Source organism: Harpia harpyja, chromosome 9 (assembly GCF_026419915.1).
Source record: "Harpia harpyja isolate bHarHar1 chromosome 9, bHarHar1 primary haplotype, whole genome shotgun sequence".
NCBI classification, from domain to species: domain Eukaryota; kingdom Metazoa; phylum Chordata; class Aves; order Accipitriformes; family Accipitridae; genus Harpia; species Harpia harpyja.
The window spans coordinates 44922666-44941195 of record NC_068948.1 but is presented as its reverse complement, the minus strand read 5'-3'; the positions used below and the strand labels follow the sequence as shown (position 1 = coordinate 44941195).

The 18530-nt window shown below is 37.5% G+C and overlaps 1 protein-coding gene across 1 annotated transcript in view; it reads left to right on the top strand.

Annotated features, from left to right (window-relative positions):
• The window catches only part of MED13L (mediator complex subunit 13L), a 206540-nt gene that overhangs the window by 139234 nt on the left and 48776 nt on the right, over positions 1-18530 (top strand). Inside the window, exons 5-9 of the mRNA XM_052798138.1 lie at positions 8900-9045; positions 10455-10649; positions 11042-11233; positions 16205-16367; positions 17197-17301. Of these exons, the coding sequence (XP_052654098.1) occupies positions 8900-9045; positions 10455-10649; positions 11042-11233; positions 16205-16367; positions 17197-17301 (801 nt within the window). The remainder of the gene's footprint in view (positions 1-8899; positions 9046-10454; positions 10650-11041; positions 11234-16204; positions 16368-17196; positions 17302-18530) is intronic.

Here is an 18530-nt window from a genome sequence, read left to right as displayed (position 1 = left end):
TGTGTAAGCCCTGTTATGTTGTTCTGTATATCCTCCAGTCCATCTTTATTAAGGTCATTAAAAAAACCAAACATGGAAACTATCTTAATCTAAGACATCATAAACAGCCAGTGCAGAAAATGCAGAGCAGTTTGTACTGTGTTCATATTAAAGGTTATATACGTTGTATGTGACCTTTCCTCCAGCGAAGACTTGAAGTAGGTCTTGTACGTAGAGAGACTATAATACAATTACTCCTCAAAATGTTAGCTAATGTGATGTGCAGCAGTTTCCCCTTGACTTCTTGGAGGTGTTCATACTGCTGTTAGCCCTGTCATGCTACAGATTGATGTATCCATTTGAAGTATAAACTCCAGTATCCCTCCAGGCTAGCAGGTCATCTTGTGCATACATTTATACAGAGAAAACAATAGAAGGTTGTTAGAGATGGGATCAGGGAGAGAATCTCAATAGTGAGGCATATGTTAGCCTTGGCAAGAGGTTTTTGTTGATGACAACTGAGGAAGTGTTGAGATAGTAAGTCTGTAACACAGAAAGTGTTTAGATAATGTTATCTAAATGCTTGCTGCGTTGTGAAACTGTTATCTTAGTACTTTACTCCACCACTGGAAAAACACTAAAGGTAATTAATATTTATACCAAGTTTCTGTGCATGCATCTCATACATTTAAAAAAAAAAAAATCCAACAGAATATGTGAGACAACATGCTGACTTATAAAATACAATCATTAAAAGACCTGGGTAGTTCTGGGAACTGATGTTCTCTTCTGCCCTCCTTTTTTTTTGGGAGGGGGGGGTGCGGGGGAGAAGAGAAAGAGACAACAAAAGAAAGAGAAAAGGAGTAATTGCCAAAGCAATATGATTTAATCTTCAACTTGGTCTCCTGTATTCTTACTCTCTGCCATAGAAAAATTTGTGACTTTGGGCAGAAACAGCTACAGAAACAGATTGTCTTCCCTGTGTAACCAGGTTTCTCCCAGGATCAGTTTCCCTTGTTCATGAGATGACAGTGTATGTCACATGAAGAAAAGATGTTTCAAGTTGTGTGCTATAGTAAAATGGCTGCAACACATGGTTTCAGCTGGGTCTTCATTAGCCTTCAAACAAGATCCTGCTGAAGGGACTGCTGCAGTTCAGTGCCAGCTGAATCCTCTCCCCAGCTCTAACACACAGCATATGTTGGATGCAGCTGGGCAGCAAGTCTTCGATTACCAGTGGTTAATACATGGAGTTGTAGAGCACGAAATAGGCTCTAGGTTGCTGTGTCACATATTTGACTATGGGCCTGCATCTGAGGCCATAGCGTAGAGAAACCAACTATGCGAGTTTCATGCCTAGTACAGAAATGCGGTCAGCTTTGTGCTGCTTACCATTTGTCGGAAGGCCGTTGTATCCAGAAAACTCTGGAATTGTCTCATGTCTGGAAATGCTTTCCTTTTTGGTTTAGTTGTGGTTTCTGCAAAAACTGTTACTAATTATGCCATGTATCTTGAACGTATATTGCGAACTACTGAAGTTGTACTTCTTAATAACTTAACTTTGTCTTATTTCAGCTTGGGCAATGTTCAGAGTCCATCTGGCAGGCAGAGAGAGTATGTTATGGGTAACTCGCAAGCATGAGAAATGCCACATAAATGTTTTGCCTCTCAGACTGTATCTATGCTACTTACTAGACCAGACAGGTCATGATCTCAAGAACTGGCGTGCTATCATCCAGACTGCTTTACTGTTGCATGCTCACTACTTGGCTTTGAGCAGTGGCAGCTAGCACTCTTCCAAGGCAATGCCCAGGAGAGGTTCTGGGGATAGCGCAGCCAAGGACCGTTTCCAGTAAATCAGTGTAGACAATGCCTTCCTTTTCGGGATGAAGAGGTTTTACCATATGAACATGCTATTTCCCCTAAGGGTCAGAAAATGTGTCCTGGCCTCTTTTTTTTTTTTTTTTTTTTTGCTGCTATTGATGAAGTCTCAGTTCCAGGTCCTCTTTGCTCTCTTGGTATATATGAAGAAGCTTTCTCTGCTAACACAGCTGCCTGGCAGGTCCCCGTACTTCCTAAATTGGACTATTGTATGTCCTAGAGAAATGTACTGGAGGTCTGGGCACTATGAGAGTGCATAATTTCTCTCCTATAAGGAGAATGCATAGGCCACTATGCATTGTGAACAAAAGGTCTGACTTCTCTAAAACCAAAGCAGAAGGCCTTTCTTCTCTCTTCCTATTACATTCAGTCTGTGGTGATTGTGGGAGCTTGTTCAAATTCAAACTTCACTGAGGATGTTTATTTCCAGTTTATTTAAAAGAGGTAATTTTCATACTGGGCTGTTAATTTACTCTCACCTGTTCAAGAGTGTTATTGACTGTAGGTGTGTCCAGGTGCTGCCATCTCCTGTCCAGACCACCACTGTGACCTGTTGCTTTAGACAAATTTAAAGGAAACTATTTTATTATGCTCACACTTACTCTTATGTTCCAAATCTGTGCGTAGCCTTTTCATACCCTCTTTTTTATAGTCCACATCAAACAAGTGATTAGTCTCATTGGCATGACTGTCTAGTTTCCTAACGTGTGTGGCTTACTGCTGCCTCTCTTCTGAGATCAGACTTGGTAAAGCTATTTTGGGGTAACTGTGAGTTAAGGGCTTTCAGATCCCAGCCCTAATTTTGAGGGGAGTTAGAACAGCAATACAACTTATTGGTCATAAAATATAATTAATTGTACGCAGTCAGTGGCTTTATGGACAATTGCTTATAAACTAAAGGAGAGAAGTAAGAGATTGCCAGCAGCCTGGTGGCAGGGAAAGGGAGCTCAAGCTTGCCTGTAGAGAAATAAGTATTTAAAAAATTCTCATCCTTGAAATTGTTCTAAAACAGTTGTTTAGGACCAATGTGTACAAATACAGGGTTCTCAAATTTTCGCCACATCCTTCTAAGTAACCTTTAGTGTCAGTATTGTCATCTGTTTCCTATTGCACTTTCTGGGTGCATAAGTAGGTTGCAGTGTTTGGGACTAAACCTAGCTTAGAAACTGTACGCTGCACAGCAGCCAGTGTTTTTCAAAACATAAAAGCACTTTTCAGTGAATGATTTCAAATCACTAAAATAATAATGATAAAATTCATATCCTAAAACTATTTTTGGAATATCCCTCTAATAAGGAAAAAAAATTGTGATGTTCTTTTAAGTTTTTGTGTAGATTCTTCTTGATGCCCCCCCAAATCCCAAAGTAATTGTGTCGTGGTTTAACCCCAGCCAGCAACTAAACACCACGCAGCCGCTCACTCACTCCCCCCCACCCAGTGGGATGGGGGAGAAAATCAGGAAAAGAAGCAAAACCCGTGGGTTGAGATAAGAACGGTTTAATAGAACAGAAAAAGAAGAAACTAATAATGATAATGATAACACTAATAAAATGACAACAGAAATAATGAAAGGATTGGAATGTACAAATGATGCGCAGTGCAATTGCTCACCACCCGCCAACCGACACCCCGCCAGTCCCCGAGCGGCGAATCCCTGCCCCCACTTCCCCGTTCCTATACTGGATGGGACGTCCCATGGTATGGAATACACCGTTGGCCAGTTTGGGTCAGGTGCCCTGGCTGTGTCCTGTGCCAACTTCTTGTGCCCCTCCAGCTTTCTCGCTGGCTGGGCATGAGAAGCTGAAAAATCCTTGACATTAGTCTAAACACTACTGAGCAACAACTGAAAACATCAGTGTTATCAACATTCTTCACATACTGAACTCAAAACACAGCTCTGTACCAGCTACTAGGAAGACAGTTAACTCTATCCCAGCTGAAACCAGGACAAATTGTTATTGACATTTCTTATTATTATTTTCCTGAAGTAATTGATTTCTACATTCGTCATGCAAAATGAGGTATTTTGAAATCTGTTATAAGGTACAGTTTGACTTTGTACACAGACGTACATTTAGTACATGTATTCAAAACTCAGTTATGAATTGCAATACGTTGGCATTTTTTTCATTGAGATTATTTGTATGGATATAATCTCTTTAAAGTTTCAATGCAGACTAGCGCAGTTTCCACTGGGTATTTATATAAACCTACTAACAAATGGAAAAAATACATAAATCCGTCAGATGTTCTCCATTTTCTGCCAACATTGTGTAGTTTAAACATAGTCATGTTTTCATAATCCTCATCTGATTTTTATGTATAAGTAAATTCAATGTAATGTTATTTCCTTTAAGTCATTTATAGTAACTGAGGGATTGGCATTCATAAAGATTATGGAAGGTCCTAAATATTACATTGACGAGGTATTCAGCTACATTTTAGGCATCTCAAAGGTTATTTAAGGTAATGAAGATCCCAGAGGAAACATTGGAAAGACAGTTGTTGTCAGTTGCAGGTGATTAGGTGCCAAATTGAAAGTTTGAGTAATGTAAATACTCTTTATTTGAAGATTTTTCTGTGTTATGGGGAAAAAAATACTGCAATTCTTAGGAGAAGGACATAGATCTTTTCTTTCGTTATAAAAGATTATATGACATTGCTATTTCTTGTTCTGCACTTTTCTTTACCAGTTTCCTTGCTCTTAAAAGGTAGGGATCAAAACACCAAGAACAGATTAAAAATAAAATTAAGGGAAATAGCACTGAATATTTGTCATTGTGTAATTAGGGAGTGATTTTGTTTGTTTGTTTTCTTTGTATTTTTATTAATAGAAGCCTTTTATTTAAACAATTATTTTGGTTTTAGCTCATCAGTCTCTCTCAGTGAATATAGTGGAAATATTCTTTAAAATATATGCTCAAGTGTTCTGCTGGCTCAAGACCGCAGTGCTGAGCATTTTTCAGACCTTGGCCTTAATGCAGCTGTGTTCTATATGTTCTGTTTGGGAAGGTGACATCCTAACTGAGGCAGCTATCAGTCACCTGTAAAGGAAAGAAAGGTTTCTGAAAAGGTAACTGTGAAAAGGAGAGAACAATTCCTGCATAGTGTGGCGAGAACACCGTTACAGATTTGCATTCTTTTAAAGTGCTTCTAATTTTTATAAAGTAAGATGAAAAGAATAGGTCTTATTTAAGTTTGTGTTGAAATTTTCTGATGGAAAACTGCTGCAGCTACCACTGTCTCTGGTGGTACTGTTTGTACGCCTGAAAAAAACCAAGGAAAGGAAGAAATTAAAAACCTCAAACCCTAAATGGTAGGTAGCTGAATTAGTCCATCTGCAGTGTATTTCATACTTAGTTGGTGGGTACATCACTAAAGCATTTTCACTTTATACTACACCCAAGGCATAAATAACTTTAAATGCTTCCAACTTTATTTTTTTTAATGCATTAGATGCTTCAGTCTGATTCAGGTTTCTGATTTGGAACTTCTTCTAGGGAATTTGTGGCACATTGTACTCCTCTGATGAGGATCAGGAATGTCTGGTGCCTTGCTCAGGATGGTCACCTTGCTTTCACGCTTTCACCTAAAGAGACTTTGTCCCTTCTTCCTTTCCTTTGGGTAGCAGTATAGGTTCTAAAACATGATTCTGAAGCTAGTTTTGTTCCTTCTGTAATTCATTAGTATGTGCAAAGTAAATGTATAATGCAGCTGTTCAAAATTGCTAGTATTTTTATTATTCTACTTGGTCTGAACAGGTATAAATTGACAGCTCGAGGTATTCCAACAGACTTTGTAGAGTAGGGGAAATAGTTAGGAAGCCATTTCACATGTGCCTCTGGTGGTTTCTGGTATTTTGAATGTCAGGGAGATAAGAAAGAGTACAAAAATGAGTAAGTTTTAAAAACCTGGAGAGATAGTAGAGTGGATTCTCAAAAGCCCGTCAGCTTCAGTTTTTGAAGTTGGTTGAAATAAATTTAAATAAAATTAAAAAAAAAAAAGAGTCCGAACATGGTGCTGAATGTTTTTAGAAACTCTAGTTTGATCTGCATTTTGTGTTTAGCTTTTTTATGGTGCTTTTGTTAGCACAAAGAGTAGTAGATCTGTTAAGAAAACTGGATGTTGATAAAACGCTGATGGAAGACTCTAGTGAGGACCTGAACAATTTATATATTTTAGAAGCTTTAGTTTGAAGTATGTAGGTCTTGAGGTACACTGTAGAACTGTAGCTAAAACGGTTATTAAAAGTAAAGCCTCAGTGCTCAGTCTGCTTCTGAAGGCTGACTGGTTTTTAGCTTGGTAAGTTTTCTTCTGCTTGAATTTTATTCGAAGATCTGTCTCTCATTTGTAGCAAGAGTGATTTCTGCAGCTTGGTATTTAAGGAATTGTGTGAAATGTACTAAAGACAGGAATGTCAGGAGGCTGGGATGTACATGCCTGAGTGGTATACATCACAGAGAGGGCTTACGCTATTTTCTTGAAATAGAATTCCTATTTGTTACAGAAGTAAACGTTTTACTCGGAATCTGCCAGAAGCTTATTGGGCGTGTAGGAAGTCCCCAGGCCTTGATCTTTATTATTTTTGGTCTTGAAAGCTGAGCTTATAGCAATGACTCTGGCACCAGCGGGAGCGTAAAATTGACATAAGTGTTTCTTCTCTTGCAAAGCACTGTAAGACCACCCTCGGGAGGAAGGCCTGGGGAAGGGAGCAGGGAGGAAAGCCGAATGCTGGACGGGGGCAGGCTGGCTGGAGGCTTACTTGCTCCACTCTCTTACTTGCAGAGAGTGCTTTGTACCTCAAGGACTCCTCAGCTGTGGTCTGAAGAAAAGGAATACTTGAGTGACTGAGATTGGTTGGTTCTCTTTCAACAGCTGAGCGTGATTTACTTCGGATCCAATGCTAGAAATGATCCGTCTTTCACTAATGGAGTATTTATTGCTGGTCATGAGTAGTAATATTCATTACTATTATTCTTTCATCTGTTTATTTGCAGGAAAGTAAAATGAGCTAATACTGTATTTGTATATCTTTTTTCCTAAAATTAGTCGTATACGCTTTTAATCCGCGGCTATTTAATTTTCTGAACTTAATGATTAATTTTGGTGTTAGCCGACTCTCAGTTGAAAAAGCTAGTGGCGTGCATTCCCTTACCTGCAAAAACAAATGAATCTTTTGTCTTTTAAACTGTACTCGGTCTGTTTCTTAGTCTCACAGTGTTTGTGGATCATTGTGAATGTTGCATAAGATTGCACGTGATTTGTTCATGCCAGACCACTTTGCAGGAGACTTGAAAGAGTCCCTGTGTGGTCCCAGAAGGCTATTTTTTTTTCTTCAGTTCAATAGAAGACAAGCAAGACTTTCACAGTCAAACACTGTAGGAAGCTTGCAGAATCAGGAGGATTTTGGTGTAATATCCTAAAGACAGGAGTTGAAAATGACTGCTTTACAAATAGCTTTGCTCTCTGCTTTAGAAAGGCTGACCTGCTGCATGCTGAACTCTTTGCAGAGATTATCCCTGCCTGATCTTAGACCAGATTTCTCATGTTTTTTTTATTTATTAAGACCTTTTTTTATATTAATGGCTATCATCCTATGTAAGGGAACTAATGGGTTGTGATTAAATAATTGGGCTTTGCTTTTATTTTTGTATTTCTTGGATGTGCAGAAATCTGCTGTTCAATTTTTTTTTTTTTTTTTTTACATGAATTGATTTGTTTTTTTTCTTGGGGCAAGATAGCTGGATAGAAATACATGGAATCCGTGACCCATTTTGTCCCATGTCCTGTTCCTTCCTTCCCCCTCCATGTAAATTAATGATCAATTGACTTCTGCAACACTGATGATAGTGAAATTTCTTTCCCTTGTGAAAATGGAAATCTAATGAAACCTTTTATTTCCTGGAGTTAAGTTATTGCTACCAAGTACTTCTGAATACAGGATGATAGCACCAAGGAAGTTTAGTTGTTATCTGTGACTTAAGTAACCTTTTCTCTCCCGATTTTTCTCAGCTAACCATTTTCTTCAGGTTTTTGTGGTAGTATTTGAGGCTCACAGAAGAGTAACTTGTAGTACAGGACGAAAAGTTGTTCTACACGATGTGTAGAATCATTCAGAGATTAGTAAGATTAGAACAGCTTCCTATTCTACACCATCAGTGCCTTTGTTTAAAAATAGCTGACAGTAGTAGAGCAGTTGGTTGACTTAAATACTAAAGTAAAATTGTTATAGTTGCATGTGTTGTTTATTTTTGGTGAAGGTAGTTAAGAGCGGTCTTTAAAATACTGGCTGGCCCAGTGCCAAAGCCAACAGCTATAGAACTATGCGCAGCTATGGTATTGGACAGAAAAATTACTGCATAATTACCGCTTCAGCTCTGTAAATTTTTACTTGATTAAAATGATGATAAAAAGCATGAAATGTGTTTTGTTTTCTTTTTCCTTGTGGCTTTGTGGTAAGGAATATTTAAGAAAATAGTTAGCTGTGATGGGAGGTCATTCTATGGGTAGAATAAAGTGGGAACATTTTAAATACCATTCATTTCAAATTAAGTTTAATCATCAGTGGCAAATCCATGTTTCATCTTAGACCATTGTCAACTTTTTGTAATATTCATGTGCTTTTATTTTCTTTAATGGAGATTCTCATGAGGTATCAGACAAATATCTTTCCTATTCCTTTTTTATTCCTTTTCAGCTAGAACCCATTACAGAGTGAATTTTGAAGAATTTCTGAAGATCCCTATTTTTACTACTTGAATCCTGGTTAAAATCCCATTTGTTTGTAATGATCCTATTAATTGAAACAAGTAGGAAAAAAATCTTTGAGATAGTTGCCAACATTATCAAATAGTTGTCTAGTGATGGGTCATTCTGTCATGCATGGTTATCAATCAGCCAATGAACCTGTATTCAGTAGTCACAAGTGACAAAACAGAAGAGTATATATTTGGTCTCGAAGGCTGTGGAATCACAACCACCTATGAGTTCATTAACATGCTAAGAAATCTGTTTCTTGTTTGTCTCCCTCCTCCTCCAGTGAACATTTGTCGTGTGCCTTCACATTCTTTCTTCATGGGGAAAGCAATGTGTGCACAAGTGTGGAGATTGCTCAACACCAGCCAATCTACCTGATCAATGAAGAGCATATCCATATGGCCCAGTCCTCACCGTCTCCGTTCCAAGGTAAGTGAGCTGGATTTGGAACTTGGTGTGCTTAACCTCGTTTCTGTGTGGCAGGGACTTTGCTCCTGGTGATGTTATCTTCAGAGGTGAATAAAGTAAGGTTAAGTAACTCTTCAAATGGGCTAAATTTCTATTCAGGAAGTTGTGGATGTAAGGGAAAATGTTGTTAGAACTTCAGCACTATAGTCAGCCATAAATGGTATGGGAATTTTCCAGAGCTTTCTATTCATTAACATTGTTTTTAAAGGTACATGCATATAGTAAATAAAACAAATAAATTAATCTGTTGGTTTGTTTTGGTTTTTTTTAAAGACTTATTATTTAAGAAAGTGAGTGCACTGATTTGATTTTTTGCATGGTGTCTAGGTGAGTGGGCTCAAATCTGTAACTTCAATGCTACGTGAATACAAATACTGAGCTTATCTAATTCGGGAGTACTTTTCATTCATAGATTGTCAACTTTTTTGTTTTTTTTTTTTAAAAAGGGATGTCTGTGAAAATGTATCAGAAACAATGAAAAACTTGGAAGTATCTCTGACTATTTATTTGCCAGTGTAAGAAATTAGGGTTCTACAGAATTAAGTTAATGGCTTATTAAATTCATGATGCAATTCTGGTGAAATGCTCTAAATTGAAAAAATATAAGAACATTTGAGTCATTGAGTTATGCTGTCTTTACTACAGTCTGAAATTATAATTTCAAAGCAATTAAAGCAAGAAATCTTTATAAAATTAACATACAGTAAAGAAACACCCAGAGACTTATAAAATAAGCATTCATAGAGATGCTAATTTATAGAAGCTTTATTGAAAAACATTTTGTTTCTAAATGTAAAGTTTTGACAGAGGCTCAGACACTTAAGTCTTAGAAGGTTTTATTTCAGTGAGCTAAATGCATTACTCTCTCAAATCACATGAGTAAAAGCAAAACTGAGTCTGAATGGGAATATCTGTTGAGCAACTAGTTCTCCTTACTTGTCATGACTGTAGTCTTCTTCATATATTGTTATGTCTATCCTTTTAAATGCTGAGAAGCCTCTAGTACCATATGTTCCTGGTAAAAACCCTATTGTTGAATATCTATCCTCTATTACTTCCATGTATGGTCATCCCTTTGCCGTAACGAGTGCTGTTTCAGTACGCTTAGCTTACTTCATTGTGGAAATTATTAAACTAAACTGCAAAAAGGTCCATTTTTAGCTCAGTAGGGATGGCTGTACAGGAAGCTAGTGCAGTGTAACGTAGCTTTAAATTCAGACCCTTACCTGATTTTGCAGTAGCTTTCCCCTGAAGGCAGATCCTTAAATCAGCATGCAGGTAGAACAGTGACTCAAGCTAGAGGCAGACGCTGGCTGATAAATGGTTGAAATATATATATACTGTAGGGACTGTTGTTTCTTACTTTGCAGTTTTGGTGAGTCCTTATGGTTTAAATGGTACACTCACGGGCCAGTCATATAAGATGTCAGACCCAGCAACTCGTAAATTGATGGAGGAATGGCAGTATTTTTACCCGATGGTGTTGAAGAAAAAAGAAGGCATGAAAGAGGAAGAAGAGTTGGGATATGACAACGATTTCCCTGTGGCAGTTGAAGTCATTGTTGGTAAGTTTCAGTATTCTGCCTGAAGGATTATTTTCCTCCACATGATTTAAAAAAAAAAAAAAAAAAAAATCTAATTAATCAGAAACAGCCATTATAATTTTCCTATCTTCTCTTGTAGCTCTCTTGACACTGGAACATCTGACTAGTTATCTTGCCTCAAGCTTCTGTACTCCCTGTATCCCACATGCTATTATTCACAGTATCAAGCTACTTGTTTCAGCTCTGTACTGGTTATAGAGGGTTAGGTATACATTAGTATGTGCAATTCCTTAGCTCTTTATATTTGGGATAATAAGTTTTGTCTAATTGACAGTGAAAACAAGTTGAAGTAGCTAGGGCTGCTGAATATTACCAGGTATGTTTAAGACTTTTGTTTTTCCATTTCTTTGTAGGTGGTGTAAGGATGGTATATCCTTCAGCCTTTGTTCTCATCTCCCAGAGTGACATCCCCATGTCACAGAACACTGCCAATACTGGAGGCCATTTAAATGTGGGACAGCAGGGGCTTGGAAGCGTGAAAGATCCTGCTAGTACCTGTGGGATGCCACTCACTCCACCCACTTCTCCAGAGCAGGCCATTATGGGTAAGCAATAAACTCAGGAGGCAGTCTTTCATTTTTGCATAGCTCATGTTAAGTGAGGATAACTATGTGAACAGTAGCAGATTAAAGACAGGCGAGAGACTGAAAGTTAGGAGAGGACTTTTTCTGTAGGTCTGTGGTAAATTAAAGCCACTGCTTTAAACACCCCTGAAGAAGACATGTCTTTAAACAAAACTGTGAATTCACTTACGCTCCGTTTTCTATAACTGCAGTATCTTTGTGCAGCAGTGCAAATACCCGAGAGCCTAGACTCTGACAGTGTTTGACAGATTTTGCCAGTGTTTATGAAGTGTTGGTTTTCTTGTGTTGGGATTGGAGGAGGGTGTTGAGACATTGTGGTACAAGAGTACAGCGAACATACAAGAGTATGTAGCTCTTCTTGTAAAGAGCTAGAAATACAGCACTTAACTAAGCATTCATGTTGGTATAATAAAAATTTGCAAATGCTAGCTACTCTTTTTGTCCAACATAGTTGGATTTTAATTAAGGGACATTCAAAAGAAATGCGTAAGTCTCTGGAACTGGTAAGAAGGAGCTGGGCTTCCCAGATGAGGTCTGACATAGGCTTGCATCATATGCAGATGGCAGAGTACTGCATAATACTTGCAAGTGAGTTACGTGTTCCGTCTGGATAGAGTATGCCTCTTTCAAGTGTTTGGATCCATAGTAGTTCTAATCTCAGAAGCCATCCAAATGCTTGGTATGTGGGGTACTAGATCCTTAGTGTCTTGTTTCATTGAAATGATTATGTACATCCTGTTGCTCCTCGGAAATGAAAATAAATATCTATAACCTGTCATCATCTGGAATACAGACAAGACCTTAAGATTAGTTGCTGTCATTGTGGTTATGCTGTAAAAAAATTCAGGACTGCAATTTCAAGTGTGAACTAAGGAACAGAGGAGTCAAACATCTGTTTGAGTGCAAACTTCTAAGATAATAAAGTAAAAAAAGAAAAAGAAAATATCTGATATAGAAAAAAGAAATTCAGTGATCCCCCCCCCCCCCCCAAAAAAAAAAAGTTTTGAAGGCATGTTTACAACTAACTACTTGTTTTCTGTGTAGATTGTCTTCTGAACTTGCTCTTTACACACTTGCCAGTTACTAACAGAATTACAAGATAGTTGAGGTTGGAAGGGACCTCTGGAGACTGTCTTATCCAACCCTTCTGCTCAAAGCAGGGTCAGGTAGAGCAGGTTGCTCAGGACATTGTCCAATCAGGTTTTGAACATCTCCAAGGTCAGACACTCCACAACCTCTCTGGGCAACCTGTTCCAATGGCTGACCACCTTCACAGTAAAAAGTTCTTTCTTACGTTTAAATGGAACTTCCAGTATTTCAATTTATGCCCATTGCCTCTTATCCTTTCACTGGATACCACTAGTTATATCCTCTCTATTCTCCCTGTCAAGTATTTGTATACATTGATAAGATTTCTCCCCCAGCTTTCTCAGCCTCTCCTTGTAAGCTTTATTAATAATAATTTCACAAGTACCAGCATGTTTTATGCTTTGCAAATGACTGTTATTTGGAATTGAGTTTCGGTTCACAGAAGATTCTCTGACTTGAGTCACATTGGCAAAATCATTAGAGACCACTCACCACTGGGCAGCCTTCTGCTTGAACTTGCAGGTTTTTTTGAACTTGTTGATTAGTGCTTACTAAATTTCACAGAGCAGTAGAAGCATTGAAGACATGGATGTTCCTACAAGTTTCTGTGAGACTATGCAGCCAGATGGGAATAAAGAATCCTTGTTATACCCTCACTGAGGTCTAAGGAGCTACCAAGCTAGCTTAGCCTTTATTAGATAGATCTGTCACATCAAGAGGATCAATCTTGACGCAAAGCCAAAGAAAACTAATCATCATTGGCTTCATTGCCATGGAAGTACTTGTCTGGATTCACTTGTCCATGAACAGTGCCTGTATATGAAGACAATCAAAAGTATCTAGTATTTACTGATAATAATACAGAATGTGGGATTTAAATTCACTTTGCATAGTGTTTTTCAAGGCAACTGATAGTTAAAATAAGCAAAAAGCTTATTAGTAACTAACTGAAGCAAGACAGTCGACTTCTAAATAACAATATTAAAGTATTGATGCATATTTTAATGTGCTGTTGTATTTTTATATTTTTCAGATCCCTGTTAAACTTGTATATTATCACAAGGGTATTCTATTTTAGAATATTTATAAACTATTAATGTCTAAAAAGCGTTCATATTCTACAATCTGACAGTCACAGTTTCTGTTTGATCTCTGCTATTGTTTGAGGGCAATATGAAATTGTATCAGAGGGGTGCCTCTCCAGCGAACAATGAAAGGATTCCTTTATATTATATCAAACACCATTTTAAAAGACCTTGAAAAATTGGAGAAGTGGATTGGAAAAACATGTCATGCAGTTCAGCATCAGTAGATGGGATACATAAACTGGATTAGTGTGAGGTACATGAATAATACTTCAGTTCTGTCCCATACTAGTAAAAATATGGTTGTAGTACCATGTCTAGTTTTGAACACTTAAAGATGTGGACAAATTGGATGGAGTCCAGTGCAGTGAGAATGGTTATAGATTTTGCAAACAGGACCTACAGAAAAAGATGGAAAGAATTGAGTTGTTTAGTCTAGAGAAGAGAAATTTGAAGGAGAGATGGTGTAACAGTCTTTAGAGACATAAAAGGAGAAAAAGAATAATCTTTTCTCTGCAACCAATATGTAATGAACCTAAACTGGAGCAAAGCAAAACTAGGTTAAACATGAAGAAGAACTTTCTGTGAGGAAGGATAGTGAAGTGTTAGAATAAATTGGCTGGTGGGAAGCTGCAGAGTTTCCATTAGCAGGGAGGTGGGTGGGTAATTGGGGTTTTTTCATGTTTTGTTGGGGGGGGGGCATTGTTTTCAAAGAACAGGTTAGTCAAATATGTTGATCCAGCTTTGAAGCCGGGAATGAACTAGATGATCTCTTCAGGTATCTTTCAACCATATTTTCCATGATTGTGTCTAAAGTATGTAACGAAACAAATTGCTGCTGAAACTGGGGAATGGCATTTTTCATGTGTAGAAACAGACTGCACCATAGGGATTGTGAATTGATCTCTGGTGAGTGGCTGGTTGTGTTTTCCAGTATTTATACTATTATTTGACATAGTTATTTGAATGTGTTCCAGTATTTTGTCGGTGGTTCTCATGGATAAAAATTAGTGTCAGTGTATGAGAACAAAATGTTTTTGCCTGCTGCAAAGTTCTGTTTCATATTATGCTATGTATGCTGTACTGTATAGTATAAAAATATTACAGAATTTTGGAAAACAATAATTAATGCACTCAAATGTAACTTGAAAGCTTGGGTAGCTCCTTGGTTATCCTCTCATATGTCCTATCCCTCCCTTTCCATCATAGGTTTTTTTTTTTTCCTGGCAGTTGTAACTGTTCTGCTATTGGTTGATGTATGCGATGTATATGTGTGCACATTATGTTTATTTATATACACAGATTCCTTCCTGCCCCACCCAAAAGGAGGACAGATTGGCTAATTCTGAAGTTTTGACCTGTTTTTTTGATCAACTGTCAAGTTCATAATGTTTGTAGAACATTTGAAAGCCACTGAAATAAATTGTTACAGCCACAAGCCTCAGTACATCTAGGGACTTGTAGTTTTGACTGCCTCTTCTTTTTTTAATTAGAATTCTTTACAAAAAGAGAATCAGGGAAGGTCTAACTGGAGAAAAAAAATATATAAGCATGAAGAATCAAAGAAGATACAGGGTTAGGCAGCTTGTGCACAATTTTAAAAGTTGTATTTTGAAAGTCACCTAACAGAAATCAGCAGAATTACCTTGTTAGATGCAGTGATGTATAGCAGTGAATCCTTTCAGCGTTTCATTCTTAAGGCTTCTTAAATTGCGTCAGGCAGAAGGACGAAGTGTTCTGTACACTGATTTGACCTTGTTAAAATGCGGCATATCCTTACTTTTCCATCCAGAGCACAGAGTAGTGTTACTCAGTCGCCAGGCCAAATGAACCTAAAGCTCCCTCTACTGTTGTAGTTTGTGTTTGTAAAGATGACTGTGTTAGATTGCAGTTAGTCTAAAACAAAAACATATTTCATAGTAGAAGAAAAACATCTGCTTATACAATAGCTGCTAAGGTTTCTGCATCACAGATGGAACGAAATGAAGCGCAGAACGTAAATCAGTTTTCAGGCTATTGAAGTAATATCTTCATTTGTTATTTCTGATAATCATACAGTATTACTGAGAACCTCACATATGATGTTAATAGTATATACTAATGATCAACTGTGGAACAATTTCTGTAGTAGTTTACATCTCAACTGTAAGATTTTACCAAAGCAAGTTTTGATTCTGGTATTTCAATTCAAGTATATTATAAAGAAATAGCATCACACTAATCCTTTCATTTCTTCAGTGAGGTTTTATCTTGAGTGTAAAGAACTGATTCTTGCTTTGAAGTAGTCTACATAAATTACTGGTTTTCTTAATAGATGCTTTTAGAACCATCCATATTATAATAAATTTAGCCTTTAAAGCAACTCACCAAAGACTATATAAATTCAAGTTTAACATCGAGGGTAGTTGTGAAAAAACTCTATCTGCACTACTTCTTAGTGATTCACTACAAGGCTGTAGGTGGGTATCTAAACTACTTCCATTTAAGTGGCAGAGTATATTATGTCACGAGAGGTGCGGTACTCGCACGACTGTATTGTACCTGGTATAATCTCGTGCCATCTTTGTTACCCCAAAGGCAAGTATTGCTTTGAAATGTAGTTTAGTCAGTCTTTTGTAATGATGCTTTAAGCATTTTCTAGTGAAAGTGAACGTCTGTGTAGTCAGCAGCCTTATAAGAGGGAAAGTCTTTTCAGGAAAAAGTATTAAATGTGACTATTAACAACAGCTATAACATTAATGCTTAATTTATATTGCAGGAGAAAGTGGATGCTCTCAGAGCAGTATCAGCCATTCAACTGTACAGGAGGGGACAGCCAGTGTACACAGTCCAAAGAAATCAGGCAAGATTACTCCAAAATTTCACAATCATATGGTTCACCGTGTCTGGAAGGAATGCATTCTCAACAGGTCACAGTCCAAGTAAGGCAGCAGTCCTGATGGTTTTGTTTATTAATAACACATAATATGTAGTTAAAATTGTAATAGTTTTGCCTTATATAATGTTACTCCTCACAGATTCTTTTGCCACTACTCATAGCTAATGATGCAGAACACCATTATCAAAGAATATTTGTTACTGTGTTCAGCTGAAAACTCCTAACACTTAACGTTGTATTTGCAGTTATGTATCTTAATTATGACAGTCTTTGACATTACAAATCTATAACATGTGCCTTCAGCTAGATGCTTTCAGATTTGATTGTATTTTCTAGCTCCAGTTGTAGTTACTAGACTGAAACTTGGGTGACTGAAGAACAAATAGTATATATTTGATATTTAGAACTCTAAGGATAATTTTTGTAAAGCATTACATGTGTTGGACTAAAATTCCAATTGACAAGGATATGGTAAATTCGTATTGTTAGTATCACAGGCCTTTAATACTGGAGATTTAAAGTATACTCGTGGCATGGTGTGCCCTGAAATCATTATTTTTCACTATTTCCATGCAATTTTCTCATTGGATATATCAGAAGAATTTCCAGATTCAGTTGAAATTGCTTGCCCCTTGCTTCTTCTGCTCAAACTCCAGACAGAGCTATCTGACGTAGAGCTGGTACCACTCTCTCACATAAATCAAACTAAGTTTTAAGCAGTAGTAGAGGGAACTGCTGTTAAATACAGAATAAGGTGAAGTAGAAGGAAGTAATTTATCTGAGGGGAACATATGTGAATTTATGCATACAAGTTTTAAAAATTTTGGTTTTTGAAAAGATGATGATTACTAAGATAATTTTATCTTCTTCAGGAGGAATCAAATTACAACTGCAAATTTGGAAGAGGAAGTTCCTAACAACACTGTTTCTTGGGATTTTGTGGATCCAGTCCAAAGAGTCAGTTGTTCTTGTTCCAGGTGAGGTTTGAAGAGAGTAAGCATTTATCATTTGGAAGAGCCCTGTTTAATTCATATAGAGGTACACTTATAAAAGGGAGTTATGTTTTAGCTGAGAGAAGAGGAAACTCTAATATCAAAACTGTGATCATCACTCATATTCAGGTCATTAATATGTGTCTCATATCATCTTCACTTGCAATAGTCAGCCTGAGTGGAAAAATGATCCTAGACTAGAGAATGGGGCCTAGAATCGCTCAAACGTTTCTTGTTCATAATGAACTCATCCTTCAGGCTTTTCAGGAATGTGAGCTTTAATGTGTGGAGTGGTAAGACTCACAATGAAGAGGGGCCAAAGCTGCATAAGTTTCAGAGCATCCCGATTGAGGGCTAGTGCTATTGTCCCTGTTGGGAGGAAGAGGAAAAATATCCCTAAGAATCACTTTACTCCATGTACCTCTAGTCAATCTGCCATGACTCATAGGACACCAAAAAACATCCAAGAGAATATAAAACCTTTGCAGCATGGTCATCCACTGTCAACTGATCAAAAGGAAATCACAGTTCAAAGTTCCAGTACTACTCACTCAGGAAAGGCAAACCAGCACCACCAATTCTGCTTAATGGTTCTTAAAATTATGAGAGAGATGTTACAGGGCTAGAAAAAAACAGTTTCCAGTGAAATAGTCCTGTGAAACTGCTTCTACTGAAACTTTTAATTCCCAAGGTCACCATCTACTTAAAAGATTGGTAAAGATGTTTTTATAACCTAAAGAAGTTATTCCTTAAGTATGCACAGATGTAAATGTCATTCTTATGATCAAACAGAAATGCTGATCGTGCTATGCTAAGCGCTTTGGGGTTTTGTTTTGGTTTTTTCCTGTCTCATCCCCTCTCATCCCCCTCTGCCCCCCCGCCCCTCCCCAACTGCAGTAAGGGTCTTTGCCAAAATAATCGTCAACACAACAGCCAGTGAAGAGGCTGAAATGATTCTCTGCTTTTTGTGTTTGAGACATAGCTGGTTTTCTTTTTTCGTCTTTATTTTTCTTTTAACAGCGAGGCAAACTTGAGAATAATGCTGCTGTTAATAATAGTAATTAATATATCGTCTCGCCAAATCCTTAAATGTGTTGTCTGCCACAGCAAACTCTGCAGAGCTTTCTTTATAGATTTGGCTGTACAGAGAAATTTAGGAATGTAGTGTTCTCACAATCTCTGAAAGTTGTCGATTAGAAATTTCCATTGTCCAA